This window comes from Merops nubicus, unplaced genomic scaffold (genome assembly GCF_000691845.1).
Source record: "Merops nubicus isolate BGI_N331 unplaced genomic scaffold, ASM69184v1 scaffold16107, whole genome shotgun sequence".
Classification (NCBI taxonomy): domain Eukaryota; kingdom Metazoa; phylum Chordata; class Aves; order Coraciiformes; family Meropidae; genus Merops; species Merops nubicus.
The window spans coordinates 1-20975 of NW_008622429.1; the positions used below are offsets into that span (position 1 = coordinate 1).

At 37.0% G+C, this 20975-nt stretch overlaps 1 protein-coding gene across 1 annotated transcript; it reads left to right on the top strand.

Moving 5' to 3' along the window:
* Positions 1-5: 5 nt before the first annotated feature.
* EXO1 (exonuclease 1) lies at positions 6-18925 on the top strand (the record flags this gene model as incomplete). The annotated part of the gene is made up of 13 exons (XM_008944786.1): positions 6-109; positions 2723-2842; positions 3732-3855; positions 4655-4792; positions 5011-5223; positions 6963-7150; positions 7979-8075; positions 8686-8902; positions 9358-9610; positions 10831-11311; positions 11817-11918; positions 16765-16958; positions 18784-18925. Coding segments are annotated over 13 exons (2373 nt in total), but the record flags the coding sequence as incomplete, so codon positions are not given.
* Between the last annotated feature and the right edge of the window lie 2050 nt (positions 18926-20975).

Here is a 20975-nt window from a genome sequence, read left to right on the forward strand (position 1 = left end):
ACGTGAAGAAATACAAAGGGCAAGCGGTAGCTGTGGACACCTACTGCTGGCTGCACAAAGGCGCTTACGCTTGTGCCGAAAAGCTGGCCCGGGGAGAGCCGACAGATGCGTAAGTCTCTTACGTTTTGATATCGGCCCTCTTACAAATTAAAGCTTTGTTAGGTTGACCTTTCTTGAGCTAAAAACTAAGCTGAAGCAGTTTCGCTTCTTACTGTTGCTTCTGAAGTTTCAGTCCCGGTTGTGCTTTTTGAAGATGGAGAAGTTGGCTGTAAGTAAATAACTAACCAATGGCACGAAATAATACTGGCGGATCTGTTGGGGAGGAAAAAAATAACTCTTTAAATATTTTCTATTAAAAACCCAACGGTTAGACGAATTAAGTTTTTTTCCAGGGCGTGATCTGGCTTTGGTAAGGGGGTTGGACTGGATGATCTCTAGAAGTCTCTCCCAACCCTTAACATTCTATGATTCTGTATTTTGCTCTTGATTACAATCCAGTCTCTCTGATGAGATGCTACCGATGCTATTCACGTTTCAAATTCAGAATTATTTTCATGAGCTTTGTACAAAGTGATAGTTTGTAAATGCTGCTGTGACAAAAATTGTAGTGATACTGAGGAATTTTGATAGATGTGTTGTGCTCCGAAGAAGGTGTAAGGTTTTTTGCTTAACATACTATATTTGTAGTAAGAGTACTTTTTCTAACGTAACATGGGTTTTTCACTTACACAGTTACATTTCTAAGGAAGGAAACAGAAATTGTGGTAATATTTCAAATTCAGCTTTGGAGCTTAGATCAGATTTGCATAAGTTCTTGCACATCTCTGGTAATTTGGGGTGAACTCTTGTTTCAGTTTGAACATAGTTTTAAATGACAATCTCTATCTTTTCAGAAATAAAGTTACACTGATTGGTCTAGATCAAATTTCACTTAGAAACTTTCGAGTAACTGTTCGATTTGAGACAAGAAAGGGTTGATCGTTTGCAAATGGATTCAAATCTTTAACGCTCGTTTCTATTGATATGAAGAGCTGCCTTTGAAAGTAGTGAAGATCCCTCAGAGTCCTGACAATAGAGTACATTTCAGTTGAGACAGAAACTGACTAGCAGGAGAAACATTAATAGTCATAAGAAATCTTGGAATGGTTGAATTTATCTACGTGAATATTTTATGACCATATCTTGTTTCCATGCACGTGATACTTCATACTGTAGAGAGTCCTTTCACACTTCAAAATTCATCTGAATTAAGGTATTATATAACTACAGTCCTATTTGGTCGTATCTTTCAAAAATCATAGCTATTTTTCAGTTTGTTCTGTAACTCCTAAATCCAGTTTCTTCAGTGCTCCTGAGTCCTGTTCACCGCCCCTCGCTGCCCCCTGCTGGGAAGGATGCTCCTGCTTGTCTAAGCAGTGCCCTTAAAAGATAAAACAAACTAAAGCACTTAGTGTTTATGGCAGCTATTAGATTTTTAGTTCCGTGCTGGTGATGAAGCGATTTCATACGGATTTGTGGCAATAACAGGTAGGGAAATCGGAGGCCTGAGGGAATACATAAAGTCTGGAATTCCCTTACAAATGTCTTTGTTAAGGGATGGGCTTGGAAGGCAGTGGAGGATTGCCTCCTGGTCCATACAACATCTTCACTGTTAGTTCTGTTTGGGGAACTCTCCTGTCTTTTGGAATGTTTTCAGTGCGGTGCCTGTATTTTTAGTGTGGGAAGACATGTTTGCATGTCTGTCCATAGCAGGTATCCACCATCTGGAGAGAAGAGTGCCATTCCACAGAGAGAGGTTTGACAGCCCGGCACTCCTCCGACTCCTCATAAGTGTGCTTGGTCTGCCTTTCAAGGCTTGGGGAAAGACAATGTCCTGTGCTCATCTGCCTCTTTCCTGGCCATTATGGATCAAGTTACTGAAACTAGAAAGTAGATCCACGTTTTAACTTGCAAAGTTTTTGGCAGTATGTTCTGGTTCTGTATGAGCTCAGGGCAGGACTGCACGAAACAGAATTTTGTGTGCTCCCCCTCCCCCCCCGAGAGAGGCTTTGCACTGATTGTAAGTTAAATTAAAGTATATTGTTTAACAGGGAACAGAAAGCAAAAAGGGAGGGGTGTGTGTGTATATATATATATATATACACACAAAGATGGGAGGAACACAAAGTAAACAAGATGTATAAAACCCAAATCTCAGATGGCAGTAGGATTGCTCAGGACTGCATGGAATCAGGCAGGCTGAATCTTAGCAGCACACCAGGACCCAGAGCCACAGGGCAAGAAAGCGAAGCACCCACTTCCTGCCCCTTTTAAAGAGGTGGCAGAGGAAAGGGAGGGAATAAACAACTTCCCCCGGGACCCTCCTGGGTCCTAGAGATCATCTGTCCCACCCCCAAACCTCAAACCACAGCACAGTGTTGAATCCTAATGTAGCAAAATTAAACTGAATTGTACTCAAGTCCTTATTTCGTTTAGTGTAGGATTAGGGAGCAGTCAGTTCAGTTCTGAGTTTGGAGGTGGAGTTCTTTTGCTAAAAAACAGCTTTCAAGTGTTCTTACTCTTTTTGTGATGCTCAGAAAATTTATGGTCCATTAGGACTGACTGTTGTTCAAGGATCTTAAGCTTACAGGTTTTGTTTCCTGCAAACAGAAAATGTGCTATAGACTTGTGCTTAACAATAAAGTTTATTTTTCTGTTGTTACTTTTGTTATTGTTGATACAGTTATGTAGCTTTCTGCATGAAGCTTGTTGATATGCTCCTCTCATTTGAAATAAAACCAATTCTGGTGTTTGATGGATGCACCCTACCTTCTAAGAAGGAAGTGGAGAAGGCCCGACGAGAGTAAGTACCAAACTGCATTGATTTGCAGGCAACACAGTCTAACGCTACCGTTCATTTTCAAAGCTGAAAAACCTCAAACTTCAGCTAGATGGTAATCTCTGGTAAACTTTGCTGCAACGTAGTGTTATTTAATTTACATTTAAAAATCATCCAAACCTCTTCTTAGAGGTTTTAGTCCAAAAATAGAAATGCACTTCATAAATGAAAGTACTGTTATAGGGGAAGGAAGTAAACCTCTGAGCATTAGCTTCTGTAACGTATTAAAGGCTTTTAGTTTATCTCCCTTTGTGATCTCTGGACAAAAATATTTCTTCCTGATATATTTTATTTAAAAATAACACCACCTTCCTCATCTTTCTCTAGAAACAACCAGATAAATGTGTTTCAGGTTTGGATTCAGGTCCCTATATAATAGGCACTTCCCACTGAGGCAGGGAGAGTTTTTCACTAGCATTTTTTATTTATAAATTCTCATGGATATGTACATCCTTCAGCGTGGAGCAAACGATTTCTGATATTTGAAATTAAATAAATGATGCCTTCTGTCCTTTAAACCAATAAGTATCTCATGTCAGCTACTTCCAAGTTCCATTAAATCTATTTCACTGCAACCTGAGCGTGGGTGCATCTCTTACACTGCTGATTTCAGTTCCTGAGTTGTTGCTGTTTTCTGAGAAAACATTGAGTTTCAACATGTCAATCTAATCATCCTTTTAAATACAATGACTTGATTAATGTATTTTTAAATTGTGTAGTAGAATATATGTGGGAAGTGTTCCTCTGAAAAATAAATTCCCCCCACCCCCCTTTCCTACCAGTCTCTTAGTCCTTTCTGCTACTTGTTCTAAATGTAAAATAATCAGGTTGGATATTTTTGTTTCTCTTTCAGGAAGCGTCAAGCCAATCTTCTGAAGGGGAAACAATTGTTGCAGGAAGGCAGACTTTCAGAAGCTAGGGAGTGTTTTGGGCGAAGTGTAAATGTTACCCATGTTATGGCTCATGAAGTTATTAAAGTAAGTTGTCAATGCTGTTCATACTGTGATTTTTTTTAAAAAAAATAAATCTATACAGTATGTAGCATGCCTTACTCTGCTTTTGTATGGCTACATCACTACCTCTTCTGTGTAGGCAAGGAAAATATTCTTCCCTTCTTAGCCTGTAACTGTCTGCATCCATTGGATGTTGTTAGGCACAACTGACAGAGTTTAACTTCACTCCAAGTTTCTTATGCCAGGTTATATAAATAAAGATAATGTGTTGACTGAAACACATCTCTGTACTGCTGTGAACTGACTTTGATATCGCCAACAATTTTACTTTGATGCACAAAACTAAACACAGGGGTTGGGCTTTGGTTTTGTTTTGTTTTTTCCCCTTGGCTAGTTCCTGAGAATAGACTAGAGAAAAAAAATTGTGTGCTTAAAAATCTTCCTAGTAGCTTTTTGCTATTCTATCACTGGAGTCACAGTCTTTATCAAAATAGTATTACATTTGTTCTAGTGCTGTTTGCCTTTGCCCAGCATGTAACTTGGGTGAGTTTGAAGCTGGCATCTCTGGTGAGTTGCTGTGAGCACAGTGTTACAGGGCAATACAGGAAAGGTGGGGTGTGTACATCAGTCTGTGTAGATCTAAACTGCTTGAAACTTGAGTTTTGAATATTAAATGCCAGGCTTTAATGGGGGAGACAGGTGTGTGATTAAAAAGGTCACGGTTTCAGGTTTTTTAAGATGAAGATTCTCATGATTTCAGAAGTCTTCAGGCAATTACTGGAAACTGATGTGAAGTCCTTGTGTGCTTCTTGTTCATGTACAGGCTGCACGAGCCCGGGGAGTCGATTGTATCGTTGCTCCCTACGAAGCTGATGCTCAGCTGGCTTATCTTAATAAGGCTGGCATGGTTCAAGCAATAATTACAGAAGACTCTGATCTTTTAGCTTTTGGATGTAAAAAGGTATGGAAGAAAATGCTAATAGCCCTTACCGCTTGTTAATCTCTTAAAAGCAGAGTTAGAAGTTGACAAATGTGTTGGATGTATGGATTTACTCATTTACAGTAAATGGTGGAAACAAGAATTGAGAATAGCAGCAGTTGGCCTCTGTTTCCACCAAGTGCAACTAACTTAGCTTATATGAGTGGAAATTATTGTTTTCACTTCCTCTTAATTTCCAGGTGTTTCTGAAAATTGACAAGTTTGGAAATGGACTAGAAATAGATCAAGCTCGCCTAGGAAACTGCAAGCAGCTCGGAAATGTGTTTACGGAAGAGAAATTCCGCTACATGTGCATCCTTTCTGGCTGTGACTACCTCCCATCCATCCATGGAATCGGATTAGCTAAAGCCTGCAAGTTACTCAAATTAGCCAACAATCCAGATATCATAAAGGTAAACTTGGTTTCGCTTTGTGTGTTGGCTTTTTGGGGGCCTGTGTCAGTAAATATGGAATTAACACTGGATTGAAAATATCGGAGGTTCCTGACTTCTTCCATTTTGAGAAGAATGCTAAAAGAAGGGTTTGTTTTTTTTTCACGTGTGCTTTAGAAAGATGCTGAGCTAAACTTATTCAGGTGTTGAAGCTATTACATATTTAATGAAACACACTGAAGTAAACTTAAAGAATTGTTCAAATGTTTCAAGGGCATATTATATTTGAGGAGACACTTCATTTTTTATAAGGCTCTGGATCACTTTTCCCCTCATTACCTGTTTTTTCTTCTGTTTTTGCTGATTAGTTATTAGAACTGCTAATTTGAACTCTGTTACTTTTTCCAAAGTACACTTTTATCTGTACTGGGGAGGGGCAGGGATTTAGAATCTTGTTTCACTTGTTGCATTTAATTAAATATGGATCCAGACATTAAAATAGTAAAAAAAAAAAAAGTTTGGTAAAACAAAAATTAAGGTGGGTGTTGGTTTTTTTCCTTATCCAACGTATGAAATGAAAACAAAGAGTATTAGGAAATACAGAGGCTAAGAGAGCGGGAGTAATTTCTGTGTAGATAGTAAGGGAGAAAAGAGGTTTTTAAGAGCTAATAAGAAAAATAACTTATGTGCCTGTGTTGGAGGCAGTTAAATTAATCCAGAAAAACATTTAAATACACAATCTAACTTACTGTATTGTTTTCTTTCTTAAGTTACATGTATGCTTCAGTGTTTTGTTTGTGTTTTTTTTTTTCTCTTACAGGCTGTAGATGAACTATAATTTTTAGTTTTAAAATGTTTATGTGAAGCAGACATCAAAGCAACTGCTTTGGTTGGCTTTTACGGAAGTAAAAAGGCAACTGAACTTTTCCCATGTGAATCATGATTTCTTTTAATGTATTCTTTTTGAGCAAAATGTCAGGATTTAATAATTTGAAAAAATTTTCACTTAGTAATTAATGTGATTCATCACTGCTGTTTTCCAAGTGTTAGAAAATCATGTGTGTTAAAAGATGTAAAGTAGTCCAACAGTGCCTGTTCAAATGCTTGCTTGTTAATGAGATGAGTAAATTTGGCTGTATTTATGATACACAGCCAAAACACAGATGATATTACAATTGGAGAGAAGGAACAGGAACGGTTGCTTCCAGCAGTATGATAAACTTGATCTTTAAAAGAAAGTAATCTGCTTTCTGTGAAACTGGAAAATGTAGAGGACAATTAGTTAATAGGAAATTTTTTGAATGGTGAAGTAATAATATATAGGAAGAGCTATTTAATCAAAATGGAGTCCTTTCTGATGGGGGGGTGTGTGTGTAATCTGATTAGTTTTGCTTTTTTTTTTTGTCCTAGAAACACTCATGTATTGCTTATGTGTTCTGACAACATGAATGATAATTTGATATTCTTTAGTTTTAAGAAATATACCTTGCGGAGATGCTCTGTATTCTGTTCAGATTTTGTATTTATGTATTGGGGGAAGAAGTATTTACGAGGAGTTAAATTGCGTTATTTTTGAGACTGAGGGGGAAAGTAATGTATAAACCCTTGTTTTTCCTTCCCGTGTTTAGCTTGAATCTGCTATGTTGTAACAGGATACACATTCTACATTTAATTATAAGCAAAGTTACTTAATTGAAATGTATTTAAACTTTTGTGTAATCTGTCCAAATGAAACAATGAAGCAATTTTTTTTTTGACAGGTTATTAAGAAAATGGGGCAGTACTTGAAGATGAATCTCACAGTACCTGAAGAATACATACAGGGTTTTACACGAGCCAATAATACATTCCTTTATCAATTAGTTTTTGATCCCATCAACAGAAAACTAGTTCCTCTGAATGCATATGAGGATGATATTGACCCAGAAACACTAATTTATGCTGGACGGTATCCTTTGTGCTGAAACAGTGGGGTAGGGACATCAGGTGTGGTGTTCTATGCTTGTGCTTGCATTTCTCATTGCATCTCTAATTTCTCTGGTTCTCTGTGGTGAAAACCCAAAGCATGGGTTTTCTGGAATCGTAAAAGTTCTTTTCTTTGTTATTTTGCTCTGATTTTAGTTAATAAAATAAAAAAGGTGCAGAGGGTAACGGAATGGCTCTTTATTGACATAATTTTAGGCAGAAGTTACTGATCTTTTTTTCTCCTTGGCATACAACTCGTTAGATACAGGTGATATTTAAACTGTTTATGTTTCTTTAATTTCTGCCTACGGTTAAGTGTGTTATAATCTCTGCTAGTTTAATTCTTGTAATCCATGTTGAGCTCATTCCCCAATCTAAGCGTTGCCTGTTTTGCCAGGTATCTTCTACAGAACACAGAGCGTTTTCCCACATTTGTGCAGCATAAACTTCAGCCTGGAAGATCAGGAAAATGGAGAGGGGACTGCTGAAGTAGTTACTAACTTTGTATGATCTTCAAGCCACCTAATCTCTGGCATTTCCAGAAATTAGGAAGGGGAAAGATGGTAACATTCCAGCTGATGAATGAAGATTTTTCCTTTTGACTTTTGTGATTTGCCACGCACTGCAGATCTATTACAACTGCTGCTGCATCAGACTGAGCCATGAGGAGTAGTAGTGTTAATGCTTTAGGTTAATATGCAAGCAACGCTTTTTAGCTCAAAAGTGGGAAATACCTCGTCTAACTGTCATGCTGCTGTTCTTGAATTATAATGTAGTATTTGGATATTTTCCTTTAACGTGATGGGCACAGACATTTTGGTGATAGTACTGCTTTTCAGATTGCCATTGGCAACATTGATATCGATACAATGGAACAGATTGATAATTATAACCCTGACACCGCACAGGTAACGTCTTTATTTTGAGGTTATATATTAAGATTTTGATCTGGATCTGAACATTCATGGAAAAATATGATTGAATGTTATCTGCAACTAACCCAGCAGTGAAAGCTGTTCTGTTATTACAGAAACTGTGTGCTCCCACACCCATATTTCTCATTCTTTGTAAAGGTAAAATCTTACTTTTCATGTCATTTGACTTCAATGTTTGGTTTACTTTCAGACTTCATGGTAAGTCCTTAATACTATTGACAGAACTGATTTAAAATGAAAATTCTGAAAGATTTCCAAGTATAGAATTCTGAGGAAAATGTTTTTCCAAATTTGATTTTTTTTTTCTTTTTCTTTCTGAACAGAAATAAAACTTAAGCTTTTAATTTTGTCTGAGATGAGCAGTTAGTCACTTGCACCATATTGGAATGAACAAGTCGTGGGAGAAAAAAAAAAAGAATTTTTATGAAAAAGCATGAGAAATGTGGGGGGAAAAAAAAAATGTGTAGAGTATGTCACTAGTTGTTGTGCAAGTGTCAAAAATGCCCTTGTATGCTAAACCAGGAAATCATATAGAGAAAGCAAAATGATAAGCCTATGTCTTGTTTTCCAATCTTTTTTGTAGCCTGTGCAACAGAGGAGTTGTGGCTGGAATGACACACATGCTAATCATGTAAATAGCATTTGGAGCAAAGACTACAAGCTTGGCCCTAATGCAGATACTGTCCCTCATAAAATGCATTTTCTAGAGAAACCAACAACCAAAGGCATGGAGAAGATAATTAGTGTTAAAGGGCTGAAACTTCCAGGCAAAGAGCTCTTGCCAAAAAGGCCAAGGAGTGGTATGTTGTTTTTATAAAAAATATATAAATAAGAGTATACAGAGTGTATAAATCTGCTTCCTTTCCTTTTCTGCTTATGCTACAAGGGCTCCTGTTTTGCCTTTGCTGCTCCTGATATCTTCATGCTCCCCTGGTTTATCAAAAATTTGTAGATAGCTTAGCATCTTGCCTTTAACTTAAACTTAGTTTTGCTTTCAAAGTGTTTAAAACTAAACCAACAAACAGCATGCTTCATCTTAGCTGTTCTGCCTTCACTCTTTCTAGTTTTTCATAGAAAGTTACTTCTAAGGCTAGAAGACAAGCGCATTAAACACTTCCAAACTGTAAAGTCAGGAATGTTCATACCAGATCTTACTAATTTTTAGGGCTGTGAGAAAAATATGTAATGCTCAACTCTTTCATAACTGGTTAATTCTAAAACATACTTCCACAGTGATGCTTAAATTGTCTTTTAGATTTAGAAGAAATCTCAGATGGAGATCTGTTGAACCAATATTCATTTTCAAAAGCAAAAAAATTCAAGGAGAGTAATCATGATAGACAAGAACAAAAGAGTGTCTCAGCAATACAAAGCCTTGATTCTTCAGGAAGTTCTGTCGCTCAAGAAAGCTCCAACTCCCTGCCCAGAGTCAGAAATAAATTTGCTTCCTTTCTACAAAGGAAAAACAAGGAGAAGGATGCTGTAATTGTTCCAGGAACAAGAAGCAGGTATGCTTGTATGCTTGCATTTTAATAAATAACAAAACACTATTTGCTGCCCTGGTTGCAGAAATAACCTGAATACTGCAATGAGAAATGCTACCTCAGACTTGAGGCAGCTGTGTTAATGTACCTGTAGTCCTGAGCTGGAATGGAGAGAGCCCTTTGTGCTGCACACGCTGTCTATCTGTGAGATGGGGCAGTAAATAATGGCAATTTTTACTGCCGAAATGAAGACTGTGATAAGACTATTCAGTACAATCTAGCCTCTGGATATCAAAATTAATTAAAAATTAGCCAGATTTCTTTTCCAGGTAAAGGTTGTATGCCATACCTCAAAAAAAAAAGTTGCTTCTTTGTGCCAAATCTGTAAGCAGTTAGTGGCTATATTGACTTCTCTTAGCAGGGTTTTTTTGTTTGCTACAGTAAAGCCAAACTTGGTCATACTGTATGGCAAATTCCTGTTCTTATCAGGAGCATTAACTGAACAGGATGCTCCAGCACTGCAAGAAGAGGAACTTTGGGTTTGTTAGCTTTAATTGGCTCCATTACAAATGTTTTGGTTGCATTTGGCTACAGCTATTTGAATTTCTTTTACAAAGTGTTATCGCAATTGTCTCTTATTGTGTATTTTTTTCTTAAATGCGAATATTTTTGAGCAGTGTGTTTTTACAAAACAGTCTTAATACTGATATTCTTCAGCTTTAGCAGGTCTTCCCAAGCTGAAAGTTTTGTTAGGTTGCATCAAAAATTAAGAGTTTTTCAGTGATGGTTGGTTCTTCTCCAAAGTGATGTTCAGTTTCCTAAAAAGCTCTGACTTGTGTTTGCTTTTAGGTGCTATTGCTATAGCATGGAAAAGGACTAAATAGGTTCTAGTATTCTCTATAAGAAGTGAAGTGTTTAACTACTGTTTAGTTTTATGATAATTAATTGAATATGTTAAATTTTTTAGGATTCTTAAATATTTCTCTTTTTCAGGTGAAGAACCTTATTAATGTTTCAGTCAATAAATGACATGTTTACAGATACCTTTTCCCCCTTTTTTTTTACTGTTGTCTGTTAAATGCCTCCCTGAGGGGCTTAGACTTTGCCCCTTGTCAAAATAATTTTTCTGTAGGTGCACTTCAAAAATACAATCCAGGATAGAGACAGCTATTGGATTTTAGAGTTGCTATACTCATTTGCAGTAACTTTCTTCTCTGCGTTTACCTTACTTTTTACTTTTTTAGGTTTTTCTGCAGTGATGCAATTATGTTTGATGACAGCACTAAGGATGACAGTGAGCTAATTCAGGATGCTGAGCAAGATTGCCAGAAACAGGAAATAAAACATACAGCAGAAGATATTTCCCATTCTTCAGAAACTGAAAAATCAACAAGGACTATCTTGACACCTCCTGGAGGAACACAGAAAAATTGCTTCCAGTGGTTTAGCAGCCTTCTAAATAATTCAGGAAATCCTGGTCCATCTCATACTGTGTTTTCACAGCAGTTTCACCAACAAAGAAGGAACTATGTTGTACCCCAGAAAGATCAGATTAATGGGGCGCAAAAAGAGAGTGGGGCTGTGTGTGGCGAATTGGAGGAAGAATCTTCCCCCTTAACAGAACTGGACCAGTCATCACAGTCTCAAAGGTCCTGTGACCCCTCAGAATGCAGTTTGGAGTCTTCAGAAGTACTGCAAGTGTCTAACAACAGTTCAGATACAGAAGTAAGAACACTAGATAGACATTGTTTCAGCGTTTTCTTTCACTTGAAATTATAAAAAAAATTAGGCAGCAAAGTCTTCTTTTCAAAATGAAACCCTGCAGATTATGTAGCTTGTGGTAACAAAACTTGTCAATACTTAACATAGTTGTGTACAATGGGTTGACTTACTAGTTTGAATCAAGTCTGTTTTCTGGTTTTAGTTTGTCTTCAGTCCTTCCACCTCTATGACTACAGTGGGTCTTAAAGTCCTGGTAGACTAGCTTTTGATCTCTGCTTTCGTTAGCCCTTGCAGATGTCCTTTCAGAAAGCCTATGTGTCTGAGACTGTAGTGTTGCTTGCTGAAAAGAAGCCCAGGTTTTTCTTCAAGTTCTTAAAATTGCTGAAAACTTTATACCTGGTAAAGTATGTATGTGTAGATAGAGAAATATAAATTGTATTTAAGCCAAACAAAACCCAACCAAAATAAGTCTGTTTTAAAACCTGTTTTGAATTTTCTTTTGATGAAGGAATCTGACTCCAAGTCAAGACAAGCTGATGGTCAACATACTAAGTCTCCAGTATTTTCTGCTGTTCAAACTGGCAGAAAAAATACAATCACAAAGACCAAGGTAAGATTTCTTTTAACTTTACTGTGAGCTCTCCTAAACTCTGAAAATCAGTTCTTGCTTTCTACTGGTTAATTCTAGAACTCTTAATGAAAGAATCTTCAGCCATGCACATGTTGGCAAGAGAAAACTATATTTTTCATGTGGATCAGAGCTAAGATCTGTAATAAATAAGAACCTGGCCGCCTAGGATTGATATCACAGTTGCAACTTGTCTGGGGATTTTAAGCATTTTGATATAAAAAAAGCCAAGCTAAGGCAAAAACCCCACTTCTTAATTTTCCTTAGGCATGCTTAATTACACAGGTTTTATGCAAATTGCAGTCATGTTCATAATTGAGATACAGTCAAAAGATACAACCTTATTTTATTGCTTGTCTGGACAAACCTTCTAGTCTAGCAATATCCTTCCTCTGACTGAAAAAAGCATGTTTAACTTTGAAAACCTGGAAAGGTTTCAGTCAACCTTTCTTGTTTATTTTAGTTAATATCCTTGTTAGGCACTAACAAATCAGTACAGAAGGACAGTCAATTTTCCTTCAGATCCTGCATTACAATATTTATTTGGCACCCGTAATTTGACTTCTATGTGGTTTCTTAGATGTCTAAGAATAAACTTGTGTCCCTTGTATTTGTGATATTTGTAAAAGCTTTGCCCATTTGTCTAGTTTATGAAGCTTCTGAGACAGCTAAAAGTGTTCTAACTCCTCAGAAATTGTCATTATAATTGGCCTAGAATTGCCCATCCTATTAGAATAGGATTCATAAGTCAAAGGAAGACACTTCCATCTGTTCTCCTACTAACTTCTTTCTCATAGACCGGAAACAAGCTTCTCTCTGTGGAACAAGAATGTCTGTTTTGTGCGGCAGTGACATCTTGTGGTTAGCGCTAGTAACTTCTGCGTTAAACTTGGGTTCACATCTTTATTCTGGAACATCCCAGTACATAAATTGATGCTTTTTCATTGGATTAATATTTTGTCCACTTCTCCTCAACAAGACTGAGCAATGAAATGAAAATATACTGGCATTCAGAATTTGATTACTTTGGTTTTTATAAATGGATTTAATGATTTGCTTCATGTCTTGCTTACCTTAAAGGTATATTGGGAGAATGAATATACCAAATACTGGGGAACACAGATGTAATATAAGCCTCATATCAACAAATTTTCAGGATGCTTGGAGCTCTTCAGACAATAGGGAATATGTTGAAAATCCACGAGGACAGTAGGGTTAATGTAAAGCAAAGGGCTAGTGGGAGGATTTCCCCCACTTATTTCCTCAGCCACGCATTCCTTCTGCTTCCTTTATGTGCTGGTAGTAATACTTGCAATCAGTTGGATTAGCAAACTGACTTGGCTGAAAACTGCAACAACCAAAAGGTCAATCATATCAGAACTCAGGCCCTCAGGCTTGTGTGAGTTTTAACACCAGTGAGAGGTGTTAAGGTGGTGAGAGGTGTTGAAGAGGGGGGAGGTAGAGGTGGGAAGCACCACTTTTGGCTCAGTTTTCACAGAATCACAGAATGGTAGTGTGTGGAAAATGCCATTGCCGGAGGTCGATGCTCCAATAGGAGACAGGATTCCTGTAAAATATACTTAATTTGAATAAAGGGAGAGTCCAGGGGCATATCCTGGTGGGGTCTCTGTTTTTCTGGGGGACACAGCCCCCTTTTTATCCTAATTTCCCAGCTGCAAATTTCCTTCCTCCTTTCCCCACTGGCTGAGGTACTCAGGGTGTACAGACTGTCGGGTCCGCCTACTACAGATCCCCCTCAACATGTACCCCCCTCTCATACATCTTAAGTCTCCTTAACTTCATTTTATGCCTCCCCTGGGAGGAGAAGTTACTATTTATATGTGCATTAAGCATGCCTACTAGTTCCTAAAGTTCAGAAGTTGAGCCTCTGCAAACTTCTTGAGGTAGATATCTAGTTTTGTTTAAATTCATTCAAGTCCTCAGGTTCTTCTTGATTGGTTCTTTTTGTATGTAAAGTGGCCCGTCTATCACCTTGGAGCACCAGAAATTGCATCTCTCCACAAAGTGTTCCCCCACTACTCCCTGCTTTGAAGACACATTCCCCCTCTTTATTCTATCAGTAGGGTTGGAAGGAACTTCTGGAGATCATCTAGTCCAACTCACATGTGCACAGGAATGCATCCAGGCAGGTTTTGAATATCTGAGGAGTTGGCTCCACAACTTCTCTGGACAGCTCGTTCCAGTGCTCTGTCACCCTCATAGTGAGGAAACTGCTTCGTGTGTTCAGATGGAAGTTCTGTGCTCCTGTTTTCCATTACGATTGCTTACTGCAAGCCTAAAACAAGGGAAATGTGTTAAGTACAGTAAAAGATACCAAAGGCAATAGCAAGCTCCAGATCTAAGGAAGAAACAGTCAATCCCTTAAAATATAAATTATTGTGATGTTGCTAAGCTGAATGACATAGCTTACCTGTAGAGAAAATTATCATCTGTGGGACATGATCTGGGGAAACTGTCATCTCTTATCGTGGTTCCCATCCAAACTGTAAAGTGCCTAGCTAGTCAAGATCAAAATCATATTCTAATATCAAAACTAATATAGGCATCTGTTTGAGAAAGACTTCTAAGATAGTGATCTCTCTAGGACCTTGTAGTTCTGTGATAGTATTCCAGCTGTGGGTTTTACTGCTATTTTTCTTCCACGGTTCCTGTAAATCTATCAAAGAGGATACAATACAAACACAATACAAAAGAAAAGGGAGTGATCTACTCTGGTTTTAAGCTTGTTCGTGGGTTTTTGTCATGCAGCTTTGCCTACTTCTGGGTTAATTAACATATAATTGATGGAATTCACTACTGGAAAGAAATGTAGGATTATGGGTGCTTTAACACATCTTGCAAACTGGCTGAGGTGATCAAGAGCAAAATATTATAAAGCAGGGAGTTTTAGGAATTTATTCTTCCAGGCATTCTTGTTCTAATTTTTTAGCCTACGCTTTAAACTTCTTTTTTTTTTCCCAAGAATTCCACAAACTGCTTGGTCAGTTCAGGCAGAAAAAATGTCATTTCAATAAAATATGTAACAAGCATTTGCGGTAGGGGGATGACAAAATGCAGTGGTGTTTTGGAATGAACTGTGGTTTAAGTTCTCTTTGAAGAAAAAGCTGCCAATATCTTTTATTTTAGGGAAAAAAACCCAAGCCTGTTAGCTGATCAATAGTAAATACTTGGATGAGAAAGAGCTGTTTGCATTAAATGAAGCACCTGAAATAGGCAGAGCTTCTAAAGATGGTCCAGCAAAACAGAAAAGATTAGTTCAGAGTAAAGTGCTTTATTCTTAACATTATCCAGATGGGAAATATGAGCATTATTTACAACTTAGATGTCCCAAGCTAATCCTATGTAGTCAACTGTAAAAGAACTTCTTACAATGGTAGGCAGTCATCATCTCTTCTGCAGATATTGTGTTTTGATAATTAAGTTTTGGTCCTCATAATGGCAGACAAAACCTAAAATAGCAGGCTAGGAGTTGGTGATCTCTTAGAGGCTGGTAATTGTGTGAGGAGTACATATCTTACAATGAGTGTGTCAAACAGCAAAGTGTTCTAGTGCTGCCAAATGGCTACTTCCTGAAAAACTGAGGAAAATGGTAAGTGTATGTAAGAGAGAAGGAATTATAGAAAATATGAATAAGCCATTTGTGGCCTTTTGCTACTTGTGATCTTGTTTAACAAAAAGTTATAACTTTGCCTAAAAGTATGTTACATGCGTTTAATGACTGTGCTATGAATATGCACCTATAGTACAAGTGGAAAGAAGTTATTGCTATGTTATTTCATAGATGCTATACTTCTATAAAATGAGGTAAGCTACTTAAAAAAAACAGTCCTGCAGACTGAGCTTTATTGTTTCTTCCACTGTTAAAATAATCTCATTTGCTTTTTATACATGAAGTTCAGGAAGGCAAAAATGATCAATGTCATATCAGTATTAGAATGTGTGATAGCAGCAGTCTGAGTAATTATCAGCCAGTTAGCCTGATACTGACCCCCAAAAAAATGACAGGAATATAAGAGATTGTGGTTAGGGATGAGAATATGAAACAAAAATCACACTGACTAAGCTCATTAGAGAAATTCACTTATGTCAAAATGAGTTTCATGTACCTGTAAATCTGAAAAAATAGATTCAGTGCTTAAAAACTAAGTGATATGAAAATGAGGCATGCAATTTTTTCATAGCTACGATAAATTATATATTGAAGCTATGTATTTTTCTTTTAATTGATGTGTTCAAACTTAGGACTGGTTGCATTTGAGGGAGATATTCTGACCAAGCATAGCTGGTTTGAGTTCCATGTACAGAAACTGGATAAGGTGGCCCAGCTAGAGGTCTAATGATGCCTGGGGTAATCACACCAGTGTCTGTGCTCTGCTTAGGTTTCATGAAAAATGAAGTTGTAGGTCTCACAGAGTGATACCAGAGTAGCCTCTCTTAAAATTTTAAAAGCTGACATCGAAGAGTTTTTGTTGTGCTCCCATGTAAACAAATGAGAAAATAAATATTGAATAGACTTTAAAAAACACATTCAGAAAAAATGTGTTTGCAACCTCCTAAAATAGACAGACTATGGAAACTGATTTGCAAGTTCTTACAGCTGCCTTACATCTAATGTTTTTGAGAGAGATAACACTTTCTGGACTATAGAAGCTATCTATCTAAACATACCTTGTTATTGCAGTTCAGACTGCATTATCTCATCACAATGTAAAGCACTTCATTTTTGATTATAACCTTTTCAGCATAGTATATGTGGCTTACAGGTTGTCATTTTAACCATTTATGCTGTAATATTAAAATCTTACAGGTTCCTGGTTTGCATAAACCCAGTTCTCTAGGGTCTCGTATTGTAACAAAGCTCAAGCCGTTGATACCAGCAAAAGTAAGTGGGTTAAGCAGGAAGCTCTCACCTATGCAGAAGAGAAATCACTGTGATGCTGAAAATAAGCTGGGACTGCAAGATGCCCTGAGTGAACTCCGGAAAAACTTCCAGTTTAAAAGGTGAGTTTCTTCAACCCTTTACATAAACCCTGTATACTTTTTTTCCCCCAGAGAAACAATTTTCAAAGCAGTCTCTACACATCTTCTCTGCACAAGTCAGTAAAGATAATGGCTTAAGAATGACATTTCATACATACTTTTTAAAATTTCCTGAGCTTGCTATAACCATGAAGTATGATTTGTGGTAAATATGCTCTTCTAATTACCTTTTTTCTTTCTAACCAGGAAAAACTCTCACTAAATTTTATTTATTGAAGTAGTTGAGCATCATTTAAATGAAAATTAACATTGTTTGACATCAAATACCAAAAGGCATTTCTTAGTCTAAATGCAAAAGCTGTGTAAAAGTTGCTAAGCTTAATTGAATAGAAGGTTACTTCTATTTAACTTTATGTGCCTCTTACATTTTGACCCGGCTAGTTGTCAGAACAGTTCTACTTTCAAGATGATGGTAAATTGATGGAATATTTCCTTTAGCTGAAGTTTCTGGTTACAAGAGACATTTCTGCACATCATAAAGTGATGTTGTTTTCTCTTGTGCAGATGACTAGGCTAACAAAATTTCTGCAAACATCTTTGAGGTTTGAACCTGAAAGACAGTATTTATTTAGAAAGAAACCAACCCACAAAACCAAAAAGTGTAGGTATTCTAACTTACACTATTTCCATGGGCTCAAGTAAAAACTCCTAGTGGCAAAGCTTTCCCAGCTCCAAGTAGCAGTCTCAACTTTGAATAAATAAGTCTTATTTATTCAAATTTAAATAAAATTATTCTCATTCACCTGAAACCTAAGACGGACAAAAGTATTCTTTGCACTGAGTAGTAAATGTGAGACTGACAAGCATGCATTACATTAGACAAATGTATTTTAGTAAGCTTGGGGCTTACAGGAGGCTATTATGAGCATACAACTCATTTCTTTTTAAAACCTATTACTTGCAGTATTAACATTTTTAGAAATGTTACTTTTTATCATTGTGTTGATGTGGGTTAAGAATGACAATTTCAAAGAGGAAGTGAAAGTGCTGGTGTATGTATTGATTGACCTCTAATTGGGGGTGTCTGATCAGGGTTGTTCACAGGGAGAAAATTCCTATTTTATCAGAATACAGGCAGATAGAACAGAGTGAGCCTAGGTGGCATTCTGTCCCTTTTCTATTCTGATGGTTGTAAGACTTGACTACCAACATTCACATTTTATCCATCCATTTTTTTTTGGTCCATAACTTGGATATATACTGGGAATATATTTATTTTTAAAATATCATCTCTATATAGAGAAAGTGCATGTTTGTTAGCTTTTAAGGTATTGTTTTCATAATTTAGTTCACCAAAAGCTTTAATTCACTGCCAGGACTTACTTAGATCTGAGTATTCTCTATGTTTTTTCAGATTTTAAAATGTTTCTGAATTAACCTTGTCTTAAGAATTGCATTGTCTGATAGCAAATAAATCACATGGGACACTAATCTGTTCTGTCCTAATGTCAAGAATCATGGGGTAAATATTAAACTAGAGTAACTCGGAAGACTTAAATGTTAAGGAAGCATGTATGACCCAGAGCAGGATGAGGTACAGAGATTCTTTCAGATGCAAAGCTAATAGCTATCACTCTGTTATTTGAAATTACCTTCAGTGAAACTGTTCGCTTGTAGTGAGATGGTAATTAAAACTTCCCACCACAAATTTTTATTTTGGGTTTATTCATATGAGTGGGTAGTTAGGTGAGGGGTCTGTCTTGCTTTGTTTTAACCCAGGCCTGTGGTTAGAAACACAATATCATAACATTCTTGGGTTTTGTTTTGTCTCTGTTTTTTTGTGCAGAGAATATGAAAAACTTCCCTCTTGTAAGAAGTCAGACCCATTGTCTCCAATCAAGGATAATATACAGCTCACTCCAGAAACAGAAGAAGAAATCTTTAATCATCTTGAACGTAGTCATGTTCAGAGAGCTATATTCCCATGAACTGTATGCTGTGTACAATAGGATGCACTTTTAATCATTGTCAAAATTTACCTTCTAGATATTTCATCACTATAGGAAAGGTGCTTTGAAAACCAACTATGTATTTTAGTCTGACTAGTGATTTGTCATCTTTTTTTATAAAAGCCTGAATTGAAAGGTACAGTTCTATACTGCCTGGAATAAAGTCCTTTAGATTCCTGTGTCCTCTTATTCAAAATCCAATGCTAAACTTTTGTCCAAATCTTTCAGCTGCCCCTGGGCATTTTATGTAGGTCACACATGCAATCCAAGTTTCTACAACAGCTCTGGCTTTGCCTTTGCACAACAGCGCCAGAACAAGTTTGTGTCTTTATTTTTAATAGTTGATATCTTTTTTTGGTATCTTCCTTCTTTCCCCCCGAGTCTAATCTGACTCCAAGACAGGAGTAAAACTGCTGCTGAGTGTTCATAAAGGCCTTCACTATACTTCCAGCACTCTGATAACTGCTGCTTTTCTCTATAAGGTAAGAGATCTGATCTCTGAAGTTAGCTTTCTGTTAGACACAGTAATGTTACTGGTGGGATTAACTCGTGATACTCCTTTCTGCAGTCCCCAAATATTTGGTCTGCAAATTCTTACATCAATAGAATAACCTCAGAAGAAACAGTGTTCCTCTGTTTTACCTGCTCTTTCCACATCGCTAATCTCTAACAAAAGACACACAAAGTACCAGTGCTCAGAGCTATGCGTTACAAAAGAGCATTGTCCTCACAACAAACTAAGCTTTAGTCTTCAATAGACAATCAACTAAATGGAAAGAACCCAGGAGACTAGGAACCTGGATGACTGAATTATCATGAAGTAATATGATGGGATTTCAGATTTCTAACTTTAAAATCAGTAATTGAGTCAATATAAAGATATACCTAATTTTTTTTCCTTTTAGGAAAGTGTAGTATCTGTGCAGCAGATGAAAGTGCAAAAGGATAGATTAACCTGTGAAATGTATCCCTTCAATTCCTGAGGAGAATACTTCCCCTTCATCTTTGAGCTTTTCACAAAAATTGACTAATGAAAGGTAGGGTATTTTTTTTTAATTAATGTACTTCAAGGGAATTTACATTATGTAAAACTAAGATTACCAGCTGCATTAAACTATAAAGAAGCTGCTTACAAGTGTAGGTTATGTGTATGTTTGTGGGAGCAGTCATCTTGTTTCTACACTTATGTTGAAAGTATGGGACATAGGGAATTGAAGCAATGATGCTCTAGGACAGGCTTCCTCTCATGTATGCACCACTATAAAATCCCTACTGACAAGCAGGGCTTTTAATATTGATCTTCAATGAGAACTTCTGTCTAGCATGATGTGAGGAAATAAAGGCCAGGGATAAATGTTTGTGTTTCCAGTCAATGAACTGTAGCCTGGAATGGTTGCGTTGCTACAAATATATTAACAATGACAATGTATTTTTGAAGAGAAAACATAAAAATAGCTTGTTTTCCTCCATTGTTTATTTATAAGTGTGGGAGTTGTAAGGTTATTTCGTACAGTCCATCCTTGCCTGCTGCCTGCCTCTTCAAAGAGCCGCTGGTTCCTGCTTTAGTGGATCATTAGAAGAGACAAACTACTCATGTTTGTATTTTTAAGGACAGGTAATTTTAAGTGAGTGTGGGACACCTTGCAAGCTAGCTGTGTGAAAGCAGGACTGCCCCTTTTAATTCCATTGACTGCAAATACTGCCTTGCCTCTTCCTGTGGTTCGCATCTTGAATATACCATAACTTGTTTTACCCTAGTGTCTCTGAAGAGAGAATAGCGGAAACAAAGCAAATGTTACATGTGCATCTATATTGACACTATTTTGTCAGAAAAGGGTGCCCTGTTTTGTTTTGGGGTTTGTGGTTTGGTTTTTTTTTTTTTTTTCCCCTCTATGGACAGCAGCATAAAAATACAATTGACAGTGACTTAAGTGGCATAAAGCATGTGAAACTTGCTGGAGTGCTATTGCAGCAGTAGGTACTAGGGGAATTCATGCAAAAGTCCTTGGTTGTGTTACATTGTCTTAAA